Source organism: Macrobrachium nipponense, chromosome 1 (genome assembly GCF_015104395.2).
Source record: "Macrobrachium nipponense isolate FS-2020 chromosome 1, ASM1510439v2, whole genome shotgun sequence".
In the NCBI taxonomy this organism is placed as follows: domain Eukaryota; kingdom Metazoa; phylum Arthropoda; class Malacostraca; order Decapoda; family Palaemonidae; genus Macrobrachium; species Macrobrachium nipponense.
The window spans coordinates 5,787,579-5,808,455 of NC_087200.1; the positions used below are offsets into that span (position 1 = coordinate 5,787,579).

The window sequence follows — 20,877 nt, forward strand, 5'->3', positions numbered from 1 at the left end:
CTATACTCCATTTCAATTATTGTAGTCTACGTTGAAACGCTTATGCAGGCCAACACCAATTAAAAAAAAAGGAAAAGAAGCCAGATGCATCTATATTTAGGCTGCACATGATAAAAAAAAGATGTACACAAAATGAAGCAAGAGCTTCATAATGATATATAAATTTATATATCTTTTATCGGAGATATAAAATGTGTTCACAACTCCGGGAACTGAAATCTGGGGTGTCATCATTTAGACTGTTAACTAGTGTGACGTCATTCCCCCTTCAAGAACTAGCCAATCACTGGCTAGCAGTGGGAGAGCTTAGCTACAAAGCTAGGTGGACTTGGATACATATACTACTATAGCCAAGCTAGTTCAAACCTATCTTTACCAACTTAGCATAGCCTAAGTGTTTCAGTTCTTAGCCTAGCCTAGCTACTTCAAACCTATCTTTATCAGACCTGCTCTTCAATATCCTGGAGCATGGTCTTCTGGTTCATGACTTCTACACACGGATAATTTTACCGTTCTTCAAGAGTTTGGAATTGGGTTACGTTAGGTTAGGCACAATTCATAACTTAGCCTAGCTTTATATTTCCAACTACCATAACCAGACCAGTACTGTGCCTCAGTACTCTAGTTGTTTTTATCTCTGCAAGAATTAAGATATGTCTTTAGCACTACATTATGTTGCTCAGGAACATCACTATGGTGGATCCTTAGTCAAGATACGGGGAAGGTGGGGGGATTGAGTCGGTGTCCTATCATCATAGGACATCTCTCTTGGGTAACAAACTGAACTTATGTCATAGGGGATCTCCTCATACGATGTCTTCTCTGTTGGCGATGAGCATTCCTTTGGCAGTGCATGGACATTTCCTCTGTCTACAGTGCGTACTCCATTGAAACGGCACAAGTTGACAGTAGGGTATATGCAAAGAGAATTTATCATAGGACACCCCATGAGGTTATCATATCATCTCTCTGTCTACTTGGGGAAGACCCAATGTTAAACCACTTTGCTACACGGTTCAACAGAAAACTAGAGGTCTACTGTTCGGTGGTCCCACATCCATTCACTGGGGAGGAGGACTCCATTCCACATACCTGGGACAACCTGGAAGTTTACACCTTTCCTTCTGCCTGATCCATCATGTCCTAAACAAAGTAATGGGTTCCAAGCATCTCAGGATAACCCTAGTACCTCCTTTGTGGCCCCAAAAAGAGTGGTTTACAGGTCTTCTATCTCTTCTTTCAGCAGTGATGAGAAAGATTCAACCTTAGCACAACCTTCTCTGCCATTCTCATGTGGAGAGGTACCACGAATCGGTAGAATCTTTATCTCTTCATGTCTGGAGTCTGTCCAGTATCTCTTTCGAGCAAAAGATCTTTCTCGCAGAGCAGTGACTCAGATGTCCAGCTACCTCAGATCTTTGTCAGCTATATAAAAGGGCAATGAGCCATCTGCTGTGATTGGTGTTGTCGACAGGATTTCTCTCCACTCAGAATATCTGTTCAGTAGATAATGATCTTGATCTTTCTTAGAACAGAGAAACTTTTTTTTGACATGGAAATCACTTCATCCTGGGAATTCTCTAGGTGTTTCAGGAACTCTGAGCAGTCTTGTTCACCTAGGGAACCCAAATCTCTTACATGGGACCTTACTCTGGTCTTAGACTGCTTGCAATATGGCAGCAGCCTCATCACACTTGGAATTGTTCCCTATCCTTGTCCACAGTATGATCTAAAACACTCCTACTCTCTTACTTGCCTTAATGTTGCTATGTATAATAAAATGACACCAAAAATTTTTACCATGATGTAAGGCTGGAAAAATGGGAGAAATAGCACTTGCAACTACACTTACACTCACAGCAGAGGAGAAATCTTCACGACTAAGAAATAATTTGAGATGCTTATTGTCTAATGAAGCACTCATTTAAACCATCTCTCCTAGCATCAAGTAGAAATCATGAAGTTAATAAATACCTTTTCCTCCCTAGAGTGATGATTACAGCTTGTTTATTTTCTTCTTTTGCTTCAACTTCGGTAACTACTTGGTTAGCCTGACGCACTTCATTTTCCATAACTAGGGTTTGTTTTTCTTGCTCAAGTTTTAATCTTGTCTGGGACTCTTCATAGCTAACACGTTCTGATTCTTGCTGCTCTTGTTCTTCTCTCTTTATAACTGTAAGCAGAAATATTCCATTAGAATTCTTACATTTTGACATGCATGCTGTGATTAAACTTTTATTTCAATACATATATTCAATGTAAGCAAAACCATCTTAATTTTTTCCTTATGCTCAAATAAAGCTCCATAAAGTGTCTAAAATATCTAATTAAAGAATATTATTTATAAATATGTGCAGAGTCATATTAAAAAACTGTCTACTAGGGCTTTCACTCTGCAATTACTTCCTTAACAAGATTCTTAGCCTTTTCTTTGGTTAATAAAAACAATTTACAACAACTGAGGCAATAAAAATGTTTTAGACTGCATACAAAGCATAAAAAGTTACTTCAACAATGTCAAGCCATCAATGAATATGAAGAAATAGTCTCTAAATACTTGTTGGCACTTTATTCATCTCCAAACATTTTGAACTGAAAATTTTTTTAAGTTTTTCCCATGACCTTTTCACTGAATGTATCAAAGTAAAACAAATTAGTTAAACCTTGAATACTAGTAACAAATTAACCTTTGGTTATAAACTGAACTTTATTACTAGAAACCAAAACCACATAAATATTTAACAAAAATGAATGTGTAGATAAGTAAATAGAGTACATTGAATGTCAAGGTTTTTAAGCAAAGCATAATAAAATAAGGAGAACTAAAGGAAGGAAAACCACCCACTATTACAGACTGGGAAGATACAAAAAGAAACCTTACACAGATGCTACATCATTAACATAAATTAAAGCCACATTAATTTCACAATAACAATAGTAAATAAAACTTACTAAGAGTCTGAACAATGCCATCCACATAGCTTAAATTTGTCTCAATGCTTGTTTTAATTTCTGTAAGCTCCTCTTTTGTCTGGGCTTCCTTTGTCACAAGTTCTAACATATCATCTACAGGTTTTATTGCTTCATTCTTCATAGATTCAACAGTCATATTCAGAGACTCATCACTATTCAGTTCTCTGGAAAAAAAACTCAAATAAATATATGGTGTTTTATAACCAAGTCTGATATACAAACATTTCCATTAGAATTCGATCAGGAATTTTTAAGGTACTAAATTAAAATCAACTCTTATGCCTGAGTCACACATTGGCAATTCAAGGTGGCAATTCAAGGACGCACAGCACACAATGGTTGAAAGTTTCATAATTGCGATGGCATTACAATGTAATTACAGTCAACCCCCTGGATTCACATTCTCGATATCTACAGACTAACTTATTCATAGATTTTTCTTTGGACCATATCTACCCATCACTTGGGGGAAATCTGCATATTCGTGGGTTTTTCCGACGATAAATATTCACTTATTAGTTTATATTTTGATGTTATTTTCATGACTAAATACATTTTTATGGCACAAAAATGATTTACTAATTTTCAAATATTAATACTGATTAATACTGTATTAGTAAGTTTAAAATATGATTACCTCTTAAACGCCGAGCTGCTATTTCCCAAAGTGTCTCTCGTACGCCGGCGGCGTTCAGGAGTTAGCACCGAAGCGGAAAAAACGTTTTTTCAAAATATTACAGCACTTAGTTTTTAAAATTAAGAATTAATTTTTGGCTCCTTTTTTTGTCATTGCCTGAAGTTTAGTATGCAACCATCAGAAATGAAAAAAATACCATTATCATATATAAATATTGGAATATATGATAGCGCAAAAAATTTTTTCATATATAATTGTATACAAATCGCGCTGTGAGCAAAACGGTTAAAGCTAATGAGTTAATTTTTTTTGTATTGTACACTAAATTGCGATGATTTTGGTACATAACAAATTGTAAAACGATCAAAGCAACACAAAGAAAAAATTGTCACAAAATGATGCATGAATTTGTAACGTGCGGACGTAAAAAAAGTTTTTTTCAAAAAATCAACATAAATCCAAATATTGTGCTAGAGACTTCCCGTTTATTGCAAAATGAAGGTAGTTGATTGAATATTACTAGAATGTATGAGTTTCAGCTTACAATTACATTTTTCGACCATTTGGTTGGGTTAAATTTGACCGAAGATCACATTTTTCTATTTATCGTGATTTATATGAAAATATATCAAAACTGATAAAAGCTACAAACATGAGGTTTTTTTTTTTTTTGTATTCTACATGAAATTGCACACATTTTCATGCATAACACTTTATGCAAAACCTAATATAAAATGGTGCAAAAATTAAGACAAGGTGACTAAAGCATTTCTGAGATTTTCGGCAGAGTTACCGCGAGCGGAGGGAAGGAAAAAGTTTTTTTTTTCAAAAAATCACTATAAATCAGAATATTGTGCTAGAGACTTCCTGTTGTTGCAAAATGAAGGTAGTTGATTGAATATTACTAGAATGTAAGATTTTTTAGCTTACAATTCCAATTTTCTACCATTTCGTTCGAGTTAAAGTTGACCGAAGGTCGAATTTTTTCTATTTATTGTGATTTATATGAAAATATTTCAAAACTGATAAAAGCTACAACCATGAGTTATTTTTTGTTGTATTCTACATGAAATTGCACACCTTTTCATGTATAAAACTTTATGTAAGGCCTAATATAAAATGGTGCGAAAATTACGACAAAGTGACTAAAGTATTTCTGAGATTTTCGGCAGTTACTAAGCGCGGAGGGAAGGAAAAAGTTTTTTCAAAAAATCACCATAAATCGAAATATTGTGCTAGAGACTTCCCGTTTATTGCAAAATGAATATAATTCATTGAATATTACTAGAATGTAAGGGTTTTAGCTTACAATTGCATTTTTTAACCATTTGGATTGAGTTACAGTTGACCGAAGGTCAAATTTTTTTTATTTATCGGGATTTATATGAAAATATTTCAAAACTGATAAAAGCTACAACCATGAGTTATTTTTTTATTCTAAATGAAAATGCACAAATTTTCATGTACAACACTTTATGTAAAGCCTATTATAAAATGGTGCGAAAATTACGACAAGGTGACTCAAGCATTTCTGACATTTTATTGTGATTTATATTAAAATATGTCAATACTGATAAAAGCTACAACAAGGAGTTATTTTTTGTTGTATTCAACATGAAATTGCACACACTTTCATGTATAACACTTTACGTAAGGCCTAATAGAAAACAGTGCAAAAATTATAACAAGGTGACACATACATATATACCATACATACTACATACATACATATATATTATATAGTATATATATATATATATATATATATATATATAATAATATATAATATGATATATATATATATATATATATATAATAATATATATATATATATATATAGATATTAAATATATATATATATAAGTATATATATATGATATAATTATATTATAACACACATTATATATTATATATATATATATATACTATATATATATATATATATAATATATATATATATATATATATATATATATATATAACTATATATATATATATATATATATATATGGGATTTTGATTTTTTTTGCAAAGGAAAAATCTATTTCTGGGGGAAGACCTGTGTCGCCTGGTGAAAAGTTTCTGTAGTTCACTTTTCTAAGTATAAATAGATCCTAAATATACCAGAGAAAAAGCTAGCATGGTATGCTGAAGTTACTACCCTCAGCTCGATCACCCGAAGGGCGTCGGTATAAGCAATAGGGCGAGTGGAAGCCACTACTCACAGGTCTTCTGCCAATTAGAGGATTCCTTTCAAAGTCCCTCCCACGGCGAGAGCCGTTACAAAGGCTACTTCCCCTACCTTCCAATCGCTACTACTACTACTACCCGCCCGCCATCTTCATTCCTGGAATAGACACCCAAGCTTGGACTGGCTCAGGGTGGGGAAAGAAGGGATGGGTTCACCGGGTGACACAGGTCTTCCCCCAGAAATAAATTTTTCCTTTGTCAAAATCCCTTTTCTGGGTTCGACCTGTGTCTGGCGGTGAAAAAGTACCAGAGAATTGCCATCCAAGCTTACCAGATACCAAAAAAGTATATAAAAGGGATAATGAAACCTAAGGTTCACTTAAAGAATAAATTTAATGAGCCGTAGTAAGGCGGACAACTTACTAATTAAAACTAGGACTTAAACTAGAGCTTAAAACTAGTAATCATAAAACAATATAATGGAATGGTATCTGAAGCAATATACAATAAAATATGTACAGACAGGTCAATGATACAAATATGGTCTCAATGCTATGTACAAGTTCCAGTGACGGGATGGCAAACAAACCAGCCCGGCCCGAAAGAGAGAGGGATGGCAGGGAATACGAGCGAGGCAGGTAGGAAGGAGAGAGTATTTATGGGAAAAAGGACTGACAAAAAAGGGCCAAGGGAAGGAGTTGACAAGACTCAGTCATTCGGGGGAGACTATGCTCCCTGCAGCCACTGTTGAGAATTTAAGGGTCTTGAGATAGTGCCGTTTAAATACTGCTGGAGATTTCCAACCCGTATATTTCTTCAGGTCTTTGAAATTCATATTGTGAAAATAGTTAATGGAGGTAGCCACTGCTCGGATGTCATGGACGTGTGGGATTGAATCCGGGTTGGCCTGTTTAATAAAGTAAAGTATTTGTTGTCTAATACCTTTAAGAGAAATCGTACCACCTTTCTCTCTAATAAAAAGGGGGCCTGAAGGTTTTTGGGAAGTCCTGGCCAGATAGGATTTAAGGGTAACGACAGGACACAATGATGTGTCTTGTGTCAGCGGAATAATTTTCCATGGAGCCCATCTGCTTTGTGGGTCCTCATTCTTAGCCAAGAACTTCTGATCTGGGGATAGTAATACTTCAGCCGACGGGAGGAATTCAACATGATCTGGATTTCTAGAGAGAGCCGAGAGTTCAGATATTCTGGCACCTAAAGCCAGAGCCATTAAGAATAAGGTCTTTCTGAGAAGGGTTATATATGAGCATGACTCATTATCAGTGTCTGAGGCTAATTTAAGTACATCATTCAAAAACCAGGAGACCGTCTCAGGTGGGCACATGCTCTTGGGATCGACGAGAAGTATGAATTTGACAAGTTAATATTAAAGCCAAGCTGAAAAATCTTCCTTAAGGCCGATTTGATCGTAGTAATGGTACTAGCGGCTAGGCCTTTCTCAAATAGAGTTCTAAAGAATGAAATTGCCAGATTTGCAGTCATATTTTGAGCGTCTGAATCTTTTAGAAAAATGGCCAATTTCTTCACTGCTGAATCATACTGCCTGAGCGTTGATTCTCTTTTATCTGATTCTATGAATAAGATGTTTAGTGGGTCAATACTACTGTCCTTTTGGGCCACAAACTTCATGAAGTCCATAAAGTTAGGTCACTCAGAATTCTTGAGGAATCTGACACAGTCTGAGTTTGTACTACCTGTGTCAGTTCTGGACGGGGGGATCCATTTGGGCCAGAGATTCAGTTCTAGCAGAAGCGGAAACCAGTTGCTCTTTGGCCAGTTGGGTGCCACCAATGCTACCTGTCCCATGAAAGATCTTAGCTTGTGCAGGACCTTCATCAGAATATTCACCGGTGGAAACAAGTAAATCTTCTGCCAATTGTTCCAATCTATGGACATCGCATCTGTGGCGTAAGCTAGAGGGTCCAGGTTGGGTGCCACGTAACATGGTAGTTTGTGATTGGATTCCGTGGCGAATAGGTCTACTTGAAGGTCCGGGATTTACCACTCCGACTCCAGCGGAGTTGTCCTGGAAAGTGAGTCTGCAATAACATTCTTTACCCCTGCCAGGTGAGTTATTGACAGATGCCAATGATTTTTTGATGCTAACGAAAATATCGCAATCATTATGTGATTTAGACTGCTTGACCTGGAGCCTCCTCTGTTTATGCAGTGGACTACTACTGAACTGTCCGAGACTAATCTTATATGACTGTTTCTGGCTGGAGTCAGTCGCTTAAGGGTCAGGAAAATGGCCATCGCTTCTAGAATATTGAGGTGGAACTGGCGGAACATATCCGACCAAGTTCCCTTGTGTTGCGAATAGCCTCCCCAGCCGCTCAGAGATGCATCCGTGACTTTGACAGGAAGTTGCGCGCTACAACCCACAACTTCTCCAATCTCTGATCCGATGGGAAAACTCTTGCCACTGTCGTATCAATGACCATGCCCAGGTAGAGAATCCTTTGAGCGGGTACAAGGTTCAACTTTTCCATGTCCAGATAGAACCGAAGTAGACATCCCTGTCATGCAGCAGCTTCTCCCTGGAAACTGCCAAAGTACCTCAGCAAACGGATCCCCTGAGCATGGGCCCAACTTGACATGAGAGAGAAGACCCTTGTGAACACTTGAGGGGCTGTTGTCAGCCCGAAGCACAAGACTTTGAGCTCGAAGATCTTGTCCGCAAGAGAGAAGTGAAGGAACTTTCTGGATGTGGGATGAACAGGGATTTGGAAGTATGAGTCCTTCAAGTCTATCGGCAGTATGAAGTCACCTTCCCTCATGGCTGCCAACACCCAGCGCGGGGTCTCCAACTTGAACCATGTCTTCCTGATGAAGCGATTCAAGGTGGATAAGTCGATCACAGGCCTCCATCCTCCAGACGTCTTGGGCACCAAGAAGATGTGACTGTAAAACCCCGGGGACGGACGCACTACTTCTTCTATCGCATCCTTGTCCACATTTTCTGCACTTCCTCCCGAAGAGCCAAGAACTTCAGAGAATCTGGTGGATACGTCTTCCTGAGCTGCAACTTGTCCGAAAGAGGAGGAGAGAAGTCGAATGGCAACAGGTATCCCACCCAAAGGACATCTACCACCCACTTCTACGCCCCATAACTCTGCCACTTGGCCCAGTGGCCAGCCAGGCACCCCCCCAACCTGTGGCGCAGGAGAGGGAGAGGCGCCTAACCTACCGACGGACCCCTTGACCTCTGCCCCTGGGGCCCCTTCTTGGTTTAAAGGAACTAGAGCAAAAGGAGCATTGATCTTGAGACTTAGGCTGTGTCGAACAGGAAGGCCCTGCTAAACTTGAGGTCCTCGATGGCCTACCAGACGACGATCTCCTCGACTGCTGCTGGGCCGGGGGAAGAGGAGTAGCCAGACGTCTCCGAGGGTGAGAGGCTGACTTAGACACAGCTTGGTGCACCAGTCGGTCCTTGATGTCAGCCCGGCGCCGGTCTATCGCATTTTCGAGTTCTGTCTGTGGAAACAAAAATTGTGACTCCAACAGATCACCGTTCCTCAAAGCCAGCAAAGACTAGGTGTCGAGCGATCTCTCCATCCTAGACAAAGCTGCGTCCCTCCTAACCAGACGATTAGCCCATAAATTGGCACTGAGGTGAGCCAAATATGAAAAAGCCCTGCCCCCGGACTGCAATAGACTGGCATGCAAGGCGGCACTCACCAACCCTTCAGGGGACCTGTCAGAAGCTATCTTGGCAATCAAAACAGACCAGAGGTCTAGCCAAGAAACCGTCTGCAACATGAAGGCCGCCGTAGATTCCAAAGCTGAGGCATCTTGCGGAGACAAGGACGGAGCCACTGACCTCACCTGTTCCAAAGCCAAACCCGGCTTCAGGCGAATGACGTCTGGGTTAAGGTGGCGTGACAACAATAATGCAGAGCTTGTAGCATAGTACTTCCTATGTCTCGTGAGAGGCAAGGGTAGTAGTTTGGTAGAGCCCCTAGAGCGAAGTGAACCGTCCCGGTCAGAAACAGAGGCGTTAACCTTCTGCAAAACCGACTGAACGTGCCCCGACAAAGGCAGCTGAAGAGATGATTTGGGGTCCTGAGTAGCTCCCACCAAGGCTTCCAAGCAAGAAGGAGTGTAAGACGACTGAGCCTGAGTCCTACTTTCCAAATTGTTGAACCCACGAATGAGATCAACAACTTCCGAAAAGGATGACAGAAACTCCTGCGCATCTCCCTCCTCCTGCTCTGGCGCCGGAGACCGATGACGAGAAGGATGTGTAGGCTCTTCTAATGTGCCTTCTTCACCAAAATTAACAGAAGGGTTAGCAGCCAAACAGTCCGAAACCCCTACTAACCTGTCTGGGCTGGGTCCAAGCGTCGGCCTCCGAGACGGACCCAGTGTAACACTAGGCACATCACTTACCTCAACAGATGACTCCAGATGAATGGTCACGGGTGTGGCGGCCGTACGTACGTGAGACGGGGGGGAAACCCGACCACTTGAGATTGACGGAGAATCCCTTATAGTCAAATTCTTGGAAACACCAGTAAGAGAGGCAGGCAAACATTCCAGCTGCACCAACTCCGTGCTCACTACCTTCGACCTCTTGACAGGCACCTTCAGATCTTTACGGCGGCGAATAGGCCTTGGAGAAGAAGGAGCACTAACATCACATGCACGGGCAGGGGAGGTTGCAACACGCTCACGATGTGCAAAGACAGCACTAGTTTCTTATGCGCACTCTTCTCGGAAGGCGGGGACGAAGCAACGCGTTTCCTACCAGTCCTCCCAACCGATAAGGCAGCCAACTTCACATCCAATACAGACTCCAGCCTCTGAAGCACTGCCTGGCATATGACCTCAGACTGATGTGTCGGCAGCCAACTTCACATCCAATACAGACTCCAGCCTCTGAAGCACTGCCTGGCATATGACCTCAGACTGATGTGTCAGAGAAGGCTCCGAAGACAAGGAAGGGAGATGTTGAGAACTGGGCGGCAGTGATGGCGTCGCTGCTAAGCGAGGCGGATCAGAGGAGACAACTGGGAGATACGTCATCGATGAGAGTGACGTCACAAGCAGTGGTGATGTCATGGCTTCCCCTCGGTGCAAGGGGGAAAGAGATGCCACTGGCGGAGGAATACACTCTCCCAGAGAGTGTAAGAGATAACGGCTCCCCTGTATTTTCGGCTTTCAGCAAGGCGACTGTTTAGCCTGACTCGTTTGTGCATCCATTCAGCCCTTATTCAGTGTGAGGAGCTCTTCCCGAGTATTATTTTTGTTATTTACTTTCGTATAGTGAGTCGTTCGAGACTGTTGGCATTTCTTATTGCCTCTTTGTATTTATATATATATATGCCAGTATTTTTGTATATCTTGTCACGAGTGATGCTGTAATTTTCGTTATTTCTTGTGGGTATTATATATCTATTAATATATTTGATATTTTTTTTTTATTTAAGATTTAGTTTATATAAGGTAGGTAGGAGAATTAAGTTTTCCCCCTGTTGGTCTCATACTTCTTTCCTATCTGTTTAGTTATAGGTATTGGTTTATATTTGTTGGTGTTGGGCCCATTTTGCTAATTTATGCAGTATATTTCTCAATATTTTCTGTCTAGGGTTTAATATTAGTGTTTAGGAACTCCTACGGGAGTAGTAAGGACTAAGCTGTGTCCTGTATAGTCACAAGGCTGACTTTAATTTTTTTTGCTTTGATTGTTAATAAATGTTGTTGAGTTTTCCTGTGTGTTTTTGTCTCCGCTGACTGAATTTATCTGGATACTTGGTAAGATCACTGTCCTCTCTATTCTTGTGCAAAAGAACTTGCACCCCGGCCCAACAAGGGTCATAACAAAGCGGCGGCAGACACTGGCGGAGCAATACAAGATGGCCGACTGCTGCTACCTGTGAAGACGAGGCCAGGAGGAGGGGGAATGGCCTGGCCAGACCGGGAAGGGGGGGTGCGAGCCTCCACAAAATGCGCTAGCAACCCCTTTTCTAGCCTACAAAAACTAAAAATATATTTACATTCCCCCTTTATTCCCTTTGTTTGTTACAATTTGTAATTGTGTGTGCAGAGAAAATGGTAATTTTTTCATTCTCGTCAATGATGCAATAAGTATTTGATACACCTACACCTAATCTTCTTTACATAGTGCAGAATGACATGAATTTGAAACCAAAATAAAATATATGTAGTACACCAGCCAAGTAACCAAACACTTGCATGTATAGAAAACTATATGGATGCTTCTGCTTGAGCTAGTTTGCCCATGTTGAGATCCTACACAGCATGCTATTGGCTGATGGATGGGAGGTGACCAACCAAAACCGTGTCCTGTATCCTGGACACTGATTGGCTAAGTGACCGTAGCATCAGTCTCCTTCATCTCCCACTCAGTAGCATCTCTCCTCCATTTCCCACTGATGCCTGATCGCTGTGCTCAGTGTTGCTCTGCTGTGTTGTGTTGTTTATAACCTATATTGAATTTATTTCAAGCTCTACAATGCCACCCACATGTTCAGCAACTTCTATGGCTTCTGACACCAAACACAAGCAACAGAGCAAGATGCTTACCATTGCAGAAAAGGTGAAACTCCTTGACCTTCTCAAAGAAGAGAGAAGCTGTGCTGCTGTACGCCGCCACCCCAGCATCAATGAATCTTTGGTTCGCTACATAAAGAATGACGAAAAAAATATAAGGAAGACGGCAGCATTGTCTTTTAACAAGAATGCGAAGAGGGTGGTAACTCCCTGCAATTAGACCATTGTGAGAATGGAGTCTGTATTGGCCTTGTGGATCCGTGACTGCAGGAAGATCTCACCGGATACCAACATCATCTGCACAAAGGCCAAGAAACTATATGAAACTTTTGCTGAAAGCAGTGACATTTACGGTGACGAGGCCAGGACAGCGAAGATGATGATGACGACCCAGAAGCAGGACCATCGAGTTCTTCTCCCACCAGACCAACCACATTCGGTGCTAGCAAGTGCTAGTTTAACATGTTTCGGAAATGCTTTGGACTTAAGAGTGTTTCTCTGCACAGAGAACCTGCCTCTGCCAATAAAGCCAGAGCCAAGGAGTAGTGGAACAACACTTTCAAAACCGTCACTAAGGAAGGGAATTACAGGCAGTCCCTGGTTATCCGCGATCCAGTTTAATGGCGCTTGTCTAGTGCCATAAAATTGGCAATTTATGGCGCCATAATGGGCCGAGTTCCGGTTATCGGCGCCATAATGAGCCGAGTTCCGGTTATAGGCGCCACCATAAATTGACAAGTTTTGGTTAATGATGGTTTTTGGTTATTGGTACACTCCCGGGAATGGAATCCCCGCCCAAAAACAGGGGACTGCCTGTATTAGCCTAAGCATGTTTTTAATATGGATGAAACAGGTCCTTAAAAATTAAGAATAAAAGTGTTGCTCGTGTACTGGATGCACAGCCCCAAAGCATGGATCACGAAACTCCTCACGTCTGATTGGTTCCACCAGTGCTTCATACCAGACGTCAAGCATTATCCAGCAGAAAAAGGCCTTGAATTCAAAGTTCTTCTGATCATGGACAATGCTGGAGGCCATGCTGTCGATCTGTCATATGAGGCCATCACTCGAACAACCGTCTATCTGCAAATTTTCGGATTTTGAGCAATACATACTTTCGAATTCGGCAACTCTTCTTCTATATACTAGTGTTTAGAAATTGTAAAAAAAAAAAATACGTTTTTCGTGTTAATAATCTAGGGAGAGTGAGAGTAACTAGAATAATAAATGCGCAATATATTGTCATTTCGTTTTTTTGCAGTTATGGTTTTGTTTGAGGTACAGTTTGGATAGACAGATAATATTAACACACATATTTGTAAAGAGCATGCTTTGAGCTTCATTTTGAAAAAAAGAATGATGTCATAGCATAAATATTAAGGGAAATATGATAATGTAAACATTGCAAAACTTCAATCACACTTTTCTCCGATTTCTGTTTTGTGCAGATAGACGGTTGTTCGAGTGACGGCCTCATATGATGGTGTGCAGGTAGAGTTCTTGCTGTCAAACACCACTTCGCTGATTCAACCTATGCATTATGGTGTTATCTCCACTTTTAAGGCTCTCTATTCGCGAAGCCACCTGCAAAACCTTGTTGAAGCTATGGATTTTGATGAAGACTTCTCGCTAAAGGCATACTGGCATGACTACACCACTGCATCATGTCTCCTATTTAAATATTCAGAAGACCATAAAGGAGATGAAGAAGGAAACTTTAAAAACCAACTAGAAAAATTTGTGGCCAGAAGTGGTCCATGATTATAGGGTATATTCTCCTAATGAAGTCCATCAATCTGTGGTATAAAGCCGTGAAGCTGGCAAAACTACTGGGAGGAGATGGCTTCAATGCCCATCTCCTAATTAAGTAAAATAAGTAACCTTTCTTTAATTCAATTACTACTGATGACCAGTTCGACCAAGGGGAAAAAAAACTGCCATCGGACTCCCTCAGATAAATCAGCCGAGTTGTGAGTCGAACATCAACTGAAAGTTGAATCAGCTGAGTCACGAGTCGAACATCAACTGAGAGTTGAATCAGCTGAGTCGTGAGTCGAAAAACAACTGGGTCGGGTCTGCAGTTGCGAATCGAATGAACATAGACTGTGAGGAGTCAGACAAGCAGGACTGCAAGGGTGTGAGGCTTCACTGACTGAAGAATACCTCTTCAGAGGTTGAGAGACCAAAGAATCACGTCATCGACACTATCTATTAGGTGACGAACCACTGGAATTGGACTAGAGAGCTGTACACTGTCTCTGAATCGCCTTTCCAGCTGCGTTGGGTCGAAACTTATATACTCACAACAGGTTCCACCAAGGGGAAAGAAATCCTTCCTCACTATACATCCATCAAGATGCCTTTTCAATGACTGTCTGCCAATACCTGGGAAAAACTACAAGTTCGACCAAGGGGGCAACCCCCTCAGACTCCCTTCGACTACCAGTACGTCCTCTCCTAGGCTGTTCTTGGCTGTGAGAAGGAGCAGGACAGTGACTCTAAGTCCAGGAGATCTGAGGGGCCAGATAGTCTCCTTTTCTGATATATCCACAAAGATGCCTTTCCAGCGGCTGTCTGTTGATACCTGGGACCGACAACAGGTTCGACTGAGGGAGTGATGACTCCCTGTATGCAACCCCCGATCTCCCTTGGACCTCCAGTATGTCTTCTCCCTAGTGCGGGGAGAGGACATACTGGTGATGGAAATTCATTTCTCGATATAATGTGGTTTGGATCCCACAATAAGCTGTAGGTCCCATTGCTAGGTAACCCATTGGTTCCTAGCCACATAAAAATAACTACGTAATCCTTCAGGCCAGCCCTAGGAGAGCTGTTAATCAGCTCAGTGGTCTGGTAAAACTAAGATATACTTAACTATCCTTGATGACACCCAATTTACCCAAATCCTGTCTCTGCTTTTACACAAGTTTGAATTCTTATAGAGATCCTTTTCTCCTTTTCTTGTTCCTAGCTTTTCATTCATCTGCTCTGCCACCCTTCCAATAGCCATACCTACCCTGCTCCTGGCATCTCTTTCCTCTTCTCCATACCGTTCTTCTGCACCCTGTGCATGCCTTACTTTCCTGTCCTATAATTCCAAACTGCCATTTTGAGGGTTAGACCACTTTCACACTACACGCCTCATTTGTAACAAATTCTATTAAATATCTATGTTAACGTAAACCCTTTGAGGTTTAGTTAATTTTGCACTGGCTATGTGAAATTTCAATTTAAATTGTCATACTATTCAGACTAATCTTCTATTAACTAATTTGTTCAGTTGACCCAAGCTACTGTTTTATATGGCTTTAGGTTAATGCTTCTAGAATAATGTACATTAAACTAGGAATACTAGAGGATTTTTTAGAAGTTTAGGGTGGTGGACGGACTGATCCCGTAGATAAACAATACTAAGCACCATTGATTTGGAAAGGATCGGGAAGGAAAGAGGTGCCAATACTTCTATAGCCCATAAATTCACTAAAGGCAACTTTTACACTGGCTAAAACCACGAATCAGGCATCTTAGGAATTCAGTTCTGCTTGTAACTTCAAGTGGGAATGTATTACGTCTGTCTCACATGATGTCTTTTTGTAAATTTGCTTGTAAATATACCAAAGGGATGCTGTTGGTTTTTTCTTGTCTTTTACGATAGTATGTTCATTGTAAATATACTTTTATAAAGAAAAGTAAAAAGAAATAGAAAAAACATAAAAGTAAAAAAGTTCCTTAATCTTCGTTCTCTGTAAATTTACGTAAATATTTTTCAACAAATATGCTAAGAATTTGTCACTGATTTTATTTATTATCTGTTTTGATATTATGTGAGCAGTAATTATAATTTTACAAAATAAAATAAAATAATTTATTAGAAAAAACATTTTAGTAAAATTTACAATTGTCTTGTAAAAGGGGCCCCACAAGGGGTTGTAAACATTAGTTATTTTCAACTTCTCATAGTAAGGAAAATTTTCTAGAATGATTTTCTTTCACCAAGTACATTTGCATATCCTCCTCTTTCCATTTATGTGTTTTTTTGTAAACTGGCTGACCTCAAAGTTTACCCGGCCTGAGGAGCTGCACATAGACAGATTTGCCCGTCCATTAAGTGTTAAGCCTAGGATACTGTTTATATCTAATCCTAGGCTATTGGGGCTAAACTACCACTTAGTAGACCAACAATAGGATGTTTCATAAAGTGTCCTCTCTTAGCCTAGTATAGGCTATTGCCTAATCCAGATTATTCTGGAATCATTCATAAGGTAACGGCTGTATAAAAATAAAAACTTGACTCATATGTAAGATTTATAGTTAGGCTATCACCTAATATAGGTTATTGTTTAATCATGATTAATAAATTTACCTTTAAGGGTCTGCAATTAACCAGGTGTAATTTGTGGCCTTCAAGATGGCCCATTTGGTTGAATGTTTTTGGTCTACTATACACAACAGTAACTTACTAATGTGAGACTTTATATAGTTAGGCTATAACCTATTATAGATTATTGTCTAATCCAGATTAATTAATTCACTTTTAAAGGTATGGGATTAACCTGGTGTAATCTGCAGCCTTCAAGTTAGTCTACTACCTCATAGCATATTCAGTATAGTACTGTTTTTGGTCTCCTATATAAAACAATAACTAACTAAATGTGAAACTTTATAGTAAGGTGATAACCTACGTTACTGTCTAGTCAATCCAGATTATCTAATTCCCTTTTAAGGGTATATACATAACCACCTAGAGTACTAAGGCTATGCTTAAGTATACAGGCAATTTAAAAAGGAAAATGTCCTAAGGTCTTTGGTGTAAACTTAGTCTACTGCCTAGCCCATAGCCTAACAGGAATTGTCTTTAAATCTTACCTTAATTCAGGTTACTACCTAATCCAGGTTATTTTTGTTCACCCTTAAGGATATATAATCCTAGGTTATAGGCTACACACAATATCTGCTACAGCCTGGTTAACTTATTCTCGCTGAATCAATGCGATCGTAAGTCACTGCCTAGTAGGCTATTGTAGATGTCATTATCTAAAAGAATTATCTATATCAATAGTTAATAATAAAAACTGTGAAACATTTCTTTAAATAAAACTTTTAAATAGAATGATAAATTCTTCAAAACAATTTGCACTTTCGCAAATAACGATCAGAAATCATGAGAAAAGCTGACATATGGTCACAATAAAAGCCTGTTGACAGCTTTTCACACACAATTAATTCAATTTTACAGTTTAAACTAAAATCTTTTAACTGGAACTTGAAATTATGCACTTGGCTTTCAACTTCGATTCCATGATCGTCGGTAATGAAATCACAGCAACAAAGATCTCCAATCATGGAACGCTGGTTTCAGAACACTTTATATAGTTGACCAGAAAACTAAAATCTTTTAACTGGAACTTAAAATTATGCACTTGGCTTTCAACTTCGATACCATGATCGTCGGTAATGAAATCACAGCAACAAAGATCTCTAATCATGGAACGCTGGTTTCAGAACACTTTACATAGTTGACCAGAAAAATTAATGGCTTCTTGGTCTACTTCTGGTCATATGTAAACAATACGATGGTGCATATGCTCATAGCCACTTCTTGCAGGTTTTGACGTAGGTAAACTGGGTTTAACGGCAACTGAGGATAAGAGAATGTGCCCCCTTATCCCGAGTCCATTTATACTCTATTACATGTTGTAATGTTTATCATTATGGCATGATACCAGTTAAAAGAGAATTCTTTAATAATAGTCTGGTCACCATGGAGCTCTGGATAGACCATGGAAAGGGTAAATCCTTGAGGACGAGACAGTGACTACACTATTAAAATACTGTGCATAACTATAAAAGAGTGAAGAGTGAAAACTTTGATAAAGACAAATAAGTCTTCAACAATTCTTAAAATATTTTTTCAGTATACAAATATCTTATGCAGTTCAGAAAGAGACTGGATAAGTTTCTAAAGAGTGAATTTGTTATCAAGAATGACAGTTAGAATTTCAAATGAGTTGTGTATAGTTAAAGTGACATGGCCAATGAAAAAAGCTGGGTGGGGGATCCAATAGCCTAGACTTGGTAACAATCATAATTTTCCATATAAACAAGTTTAACCAGAATACCAAGTCTTAACTCTCACAAAACTTACCTGAAGGATTACAGTCTAATACAACAGGAAAATATACACTTCAAATAAATTACACATTATTAAAAAAATACACAAAATAAACTGAAGATGTTGAAGGTTCACATAAAATATGTACCACTAAATATGTACCACTAAGATTGTTCCCAAGACTTGTTATTCATTCCTGAATGAAACTAGGACACTCATACAATGATTATTAGAGAAGTTTACCAAAACCACTCAAAACCACTAAGTAACATTTCTAGACTGTAATAGAGTAATAGAGCTTTCCCGAGAGATATAGTTTCATAAAAGAACCAAAAACTGAAGCAAGTTTAAGCTTGAGTGAAAAGACTAAAAGGAACTCATGAAATGTCAAATGTTGCAAGCATTACAATTCCAACTAAAAACTCTCTCATAAAAGTTTTTAGCTCATGAAAGGCATAGGTGAGAAGGTTGTAAAGCAAGGTGGAAGATTGGAAACTGAAAGCAGATAATAATTTAAAAAAAGAAATGCAGTAGGGAAATGAATGGATGTTACAAAAGCTCTTTAATAATGTCCACAGCAGCTCACACGAGGCACTCTGTGGGTGTTATCTCCCAAGCAATTAATACTTCCCAAGTTATAAAATGTAAGAGAAACACTTAAGCCCTGATTACACATATGTAAAATTTCAGTTAATGTTTTGGGACTCATCAATTCAAGAGTACAGTGCCATAATAAGAACTATAAAATGATGCTCCTACAAGATCCTAATCAATATCTCCAAGAACATAACGTGCAAAATTTCCAGTGAATTAAAATTCAATGCACAGAACAGTAAAGCACATGTAATATCTAAGACAAACCTACACAAAAACCTAATAATATGGCATAAGCATAACTGGAAATGTAATTTACCTCAGTAACTGCTTCATTTCTTCATGTTTTTCTATATAGGTAGCCTTAAGAGTATGTAGGTCTTTAACAAGACCTTCAATAATGTTCCTGTGCTCTATCTCCCTGCGCTCAGCAGCCTCTATAAGCTGGTTCAGTTCCAATGATTTCTGCTCGATATACTTGTCATATTCAAGGCTGAAAAAATAACAGGAAGACCTTACATGAAATTAGGCATACGTACCAGTTTTCCTTTATATTCTATTTTCCTTGTAATTATCTTTCCCCAAAAATTATGTAAAAAAAGCTTGTCTAAAAATTGTAACATTTTGATACTATACAGTTTAAGTACAGTAATTTACTTAGTAGAATGAACAGTAAAAATAACTGAATAACATACTTTTTCATTCCCATACATGTTACTTGCAGCATCATACAGAACAATGCTTTAAAGGAAAAAGACTATTTACTGCAAACCCTTTACTGTACAATTTATACTAATTAGCATGGCTGAGGGGAACTTGCATTGTGTTGAGACTTTATGTGAAAAAAAAACTTGCACTGTGTTGAGGCTTTATATACAAAAAAATTAACTTGAAAAACTGTATTCTTTCACCCCAAACTTGATAGTAATTACATGTCTTAAATACCAACAGAAGGATCCAGCTGCTAGGTACACCAATTACTAGTTAATTGATACCAGCAGGATCCAATATGAAGTGGTATAGCATAATCCAGCTAGCTTTGCAGCTAAGCCGCATGCCCACTGATTACACCACGACCATTTCTTAGAGCTGGTAAGTTGGAAATAATTTCGAAATGTTGGTTAATCTGTGTCTTCATTTATTTTGTGATGGTTGTTTTACAGAAATAAAATATGTTGTGCTGACTATCAAGAGGAAAAGTCGCTGAGGAAATCAGAATCCCCAAATAGACTAACTCCTGTTTGGGGATCAGATTCGACTTTTCTAAGTTCACCATCAGACCCAATTCGTTTGTCAATTCCAATGTAAGTTCTAAGTCCTCCAGACATTGTTGTCTTGATTGGGATCTTATAAGCCAATCGTCTTGAAGGTCCAGGGTAACCATCCAGTCCCCTGGATGCACCGCTGCCAGTACTGACTCGTTCGTTTCCATCGTAAATTTTGTCTTTTCCACAAACAAGTTGAGATGACTTACATCCAGTACTGGCCTCCATCCACCCGAGGATTTCGCTACTAAAAAAAGCCGGTTGTAAAATCCTGGGGATGAGTGGTCCAGAACAGGTTCTATTGCTCCTTTCCTGATCATGGAGAGGACTTGCTCCTGCAGAGCCTCTTCCTTCTCTGGATGGTTGTAGCCCCAAGAGCCCTCGGGGATGTAGAAAGAGGTGGTTTCTTCAGGATCGCTCCCTTGTTGTCCCAGACTTCCCAAAACTCCTGGAGTCTGGCCCCAACTGTTGTCTGGAGGACTTGTACTTCATTGTTTGTTTGTGGGCTTCGACCCCATCTTGGAAGGAGCCTTTTTACCTCTAAAGGAGGGGCGAGAAAACGTCTTACC

At 39.4% G+C, this 20,877-nt stretch overlaps 1 protein-coding gene across 1 annotated transcript in view; it reads right to left on the reverse strand.

Moving 5' to 3' along the window:
• LOC135219105 (mRNA export factor Gle1-like) overlaps positions 1 to 20,877 on the reverse strand; it is a 137,541-nt gene that overhangs the window by 16,404 nt on the left and 100,260 nt on the right. The window contains exons 5-7 of the mRNA XM_064255547.1: positions 19,363 to 19,536; positions 2,953 to 3,137; positions 1,975 to 2,173 (exon numbers count right to left, since the gene is read on the reverse strand). Coding sequence (XP_064111617.1) covers positions 1,975 to 2,173; positions 2,953 to 3,137; positions 19,363 to 19,536 — 558 coding nt within the window. The remainder of the gene's footprint in view (positions 1 to 1,974; positions 2,174 to 2,952; positions 3,138 to 19,362; positions 19,537 to 20,877) is intronic.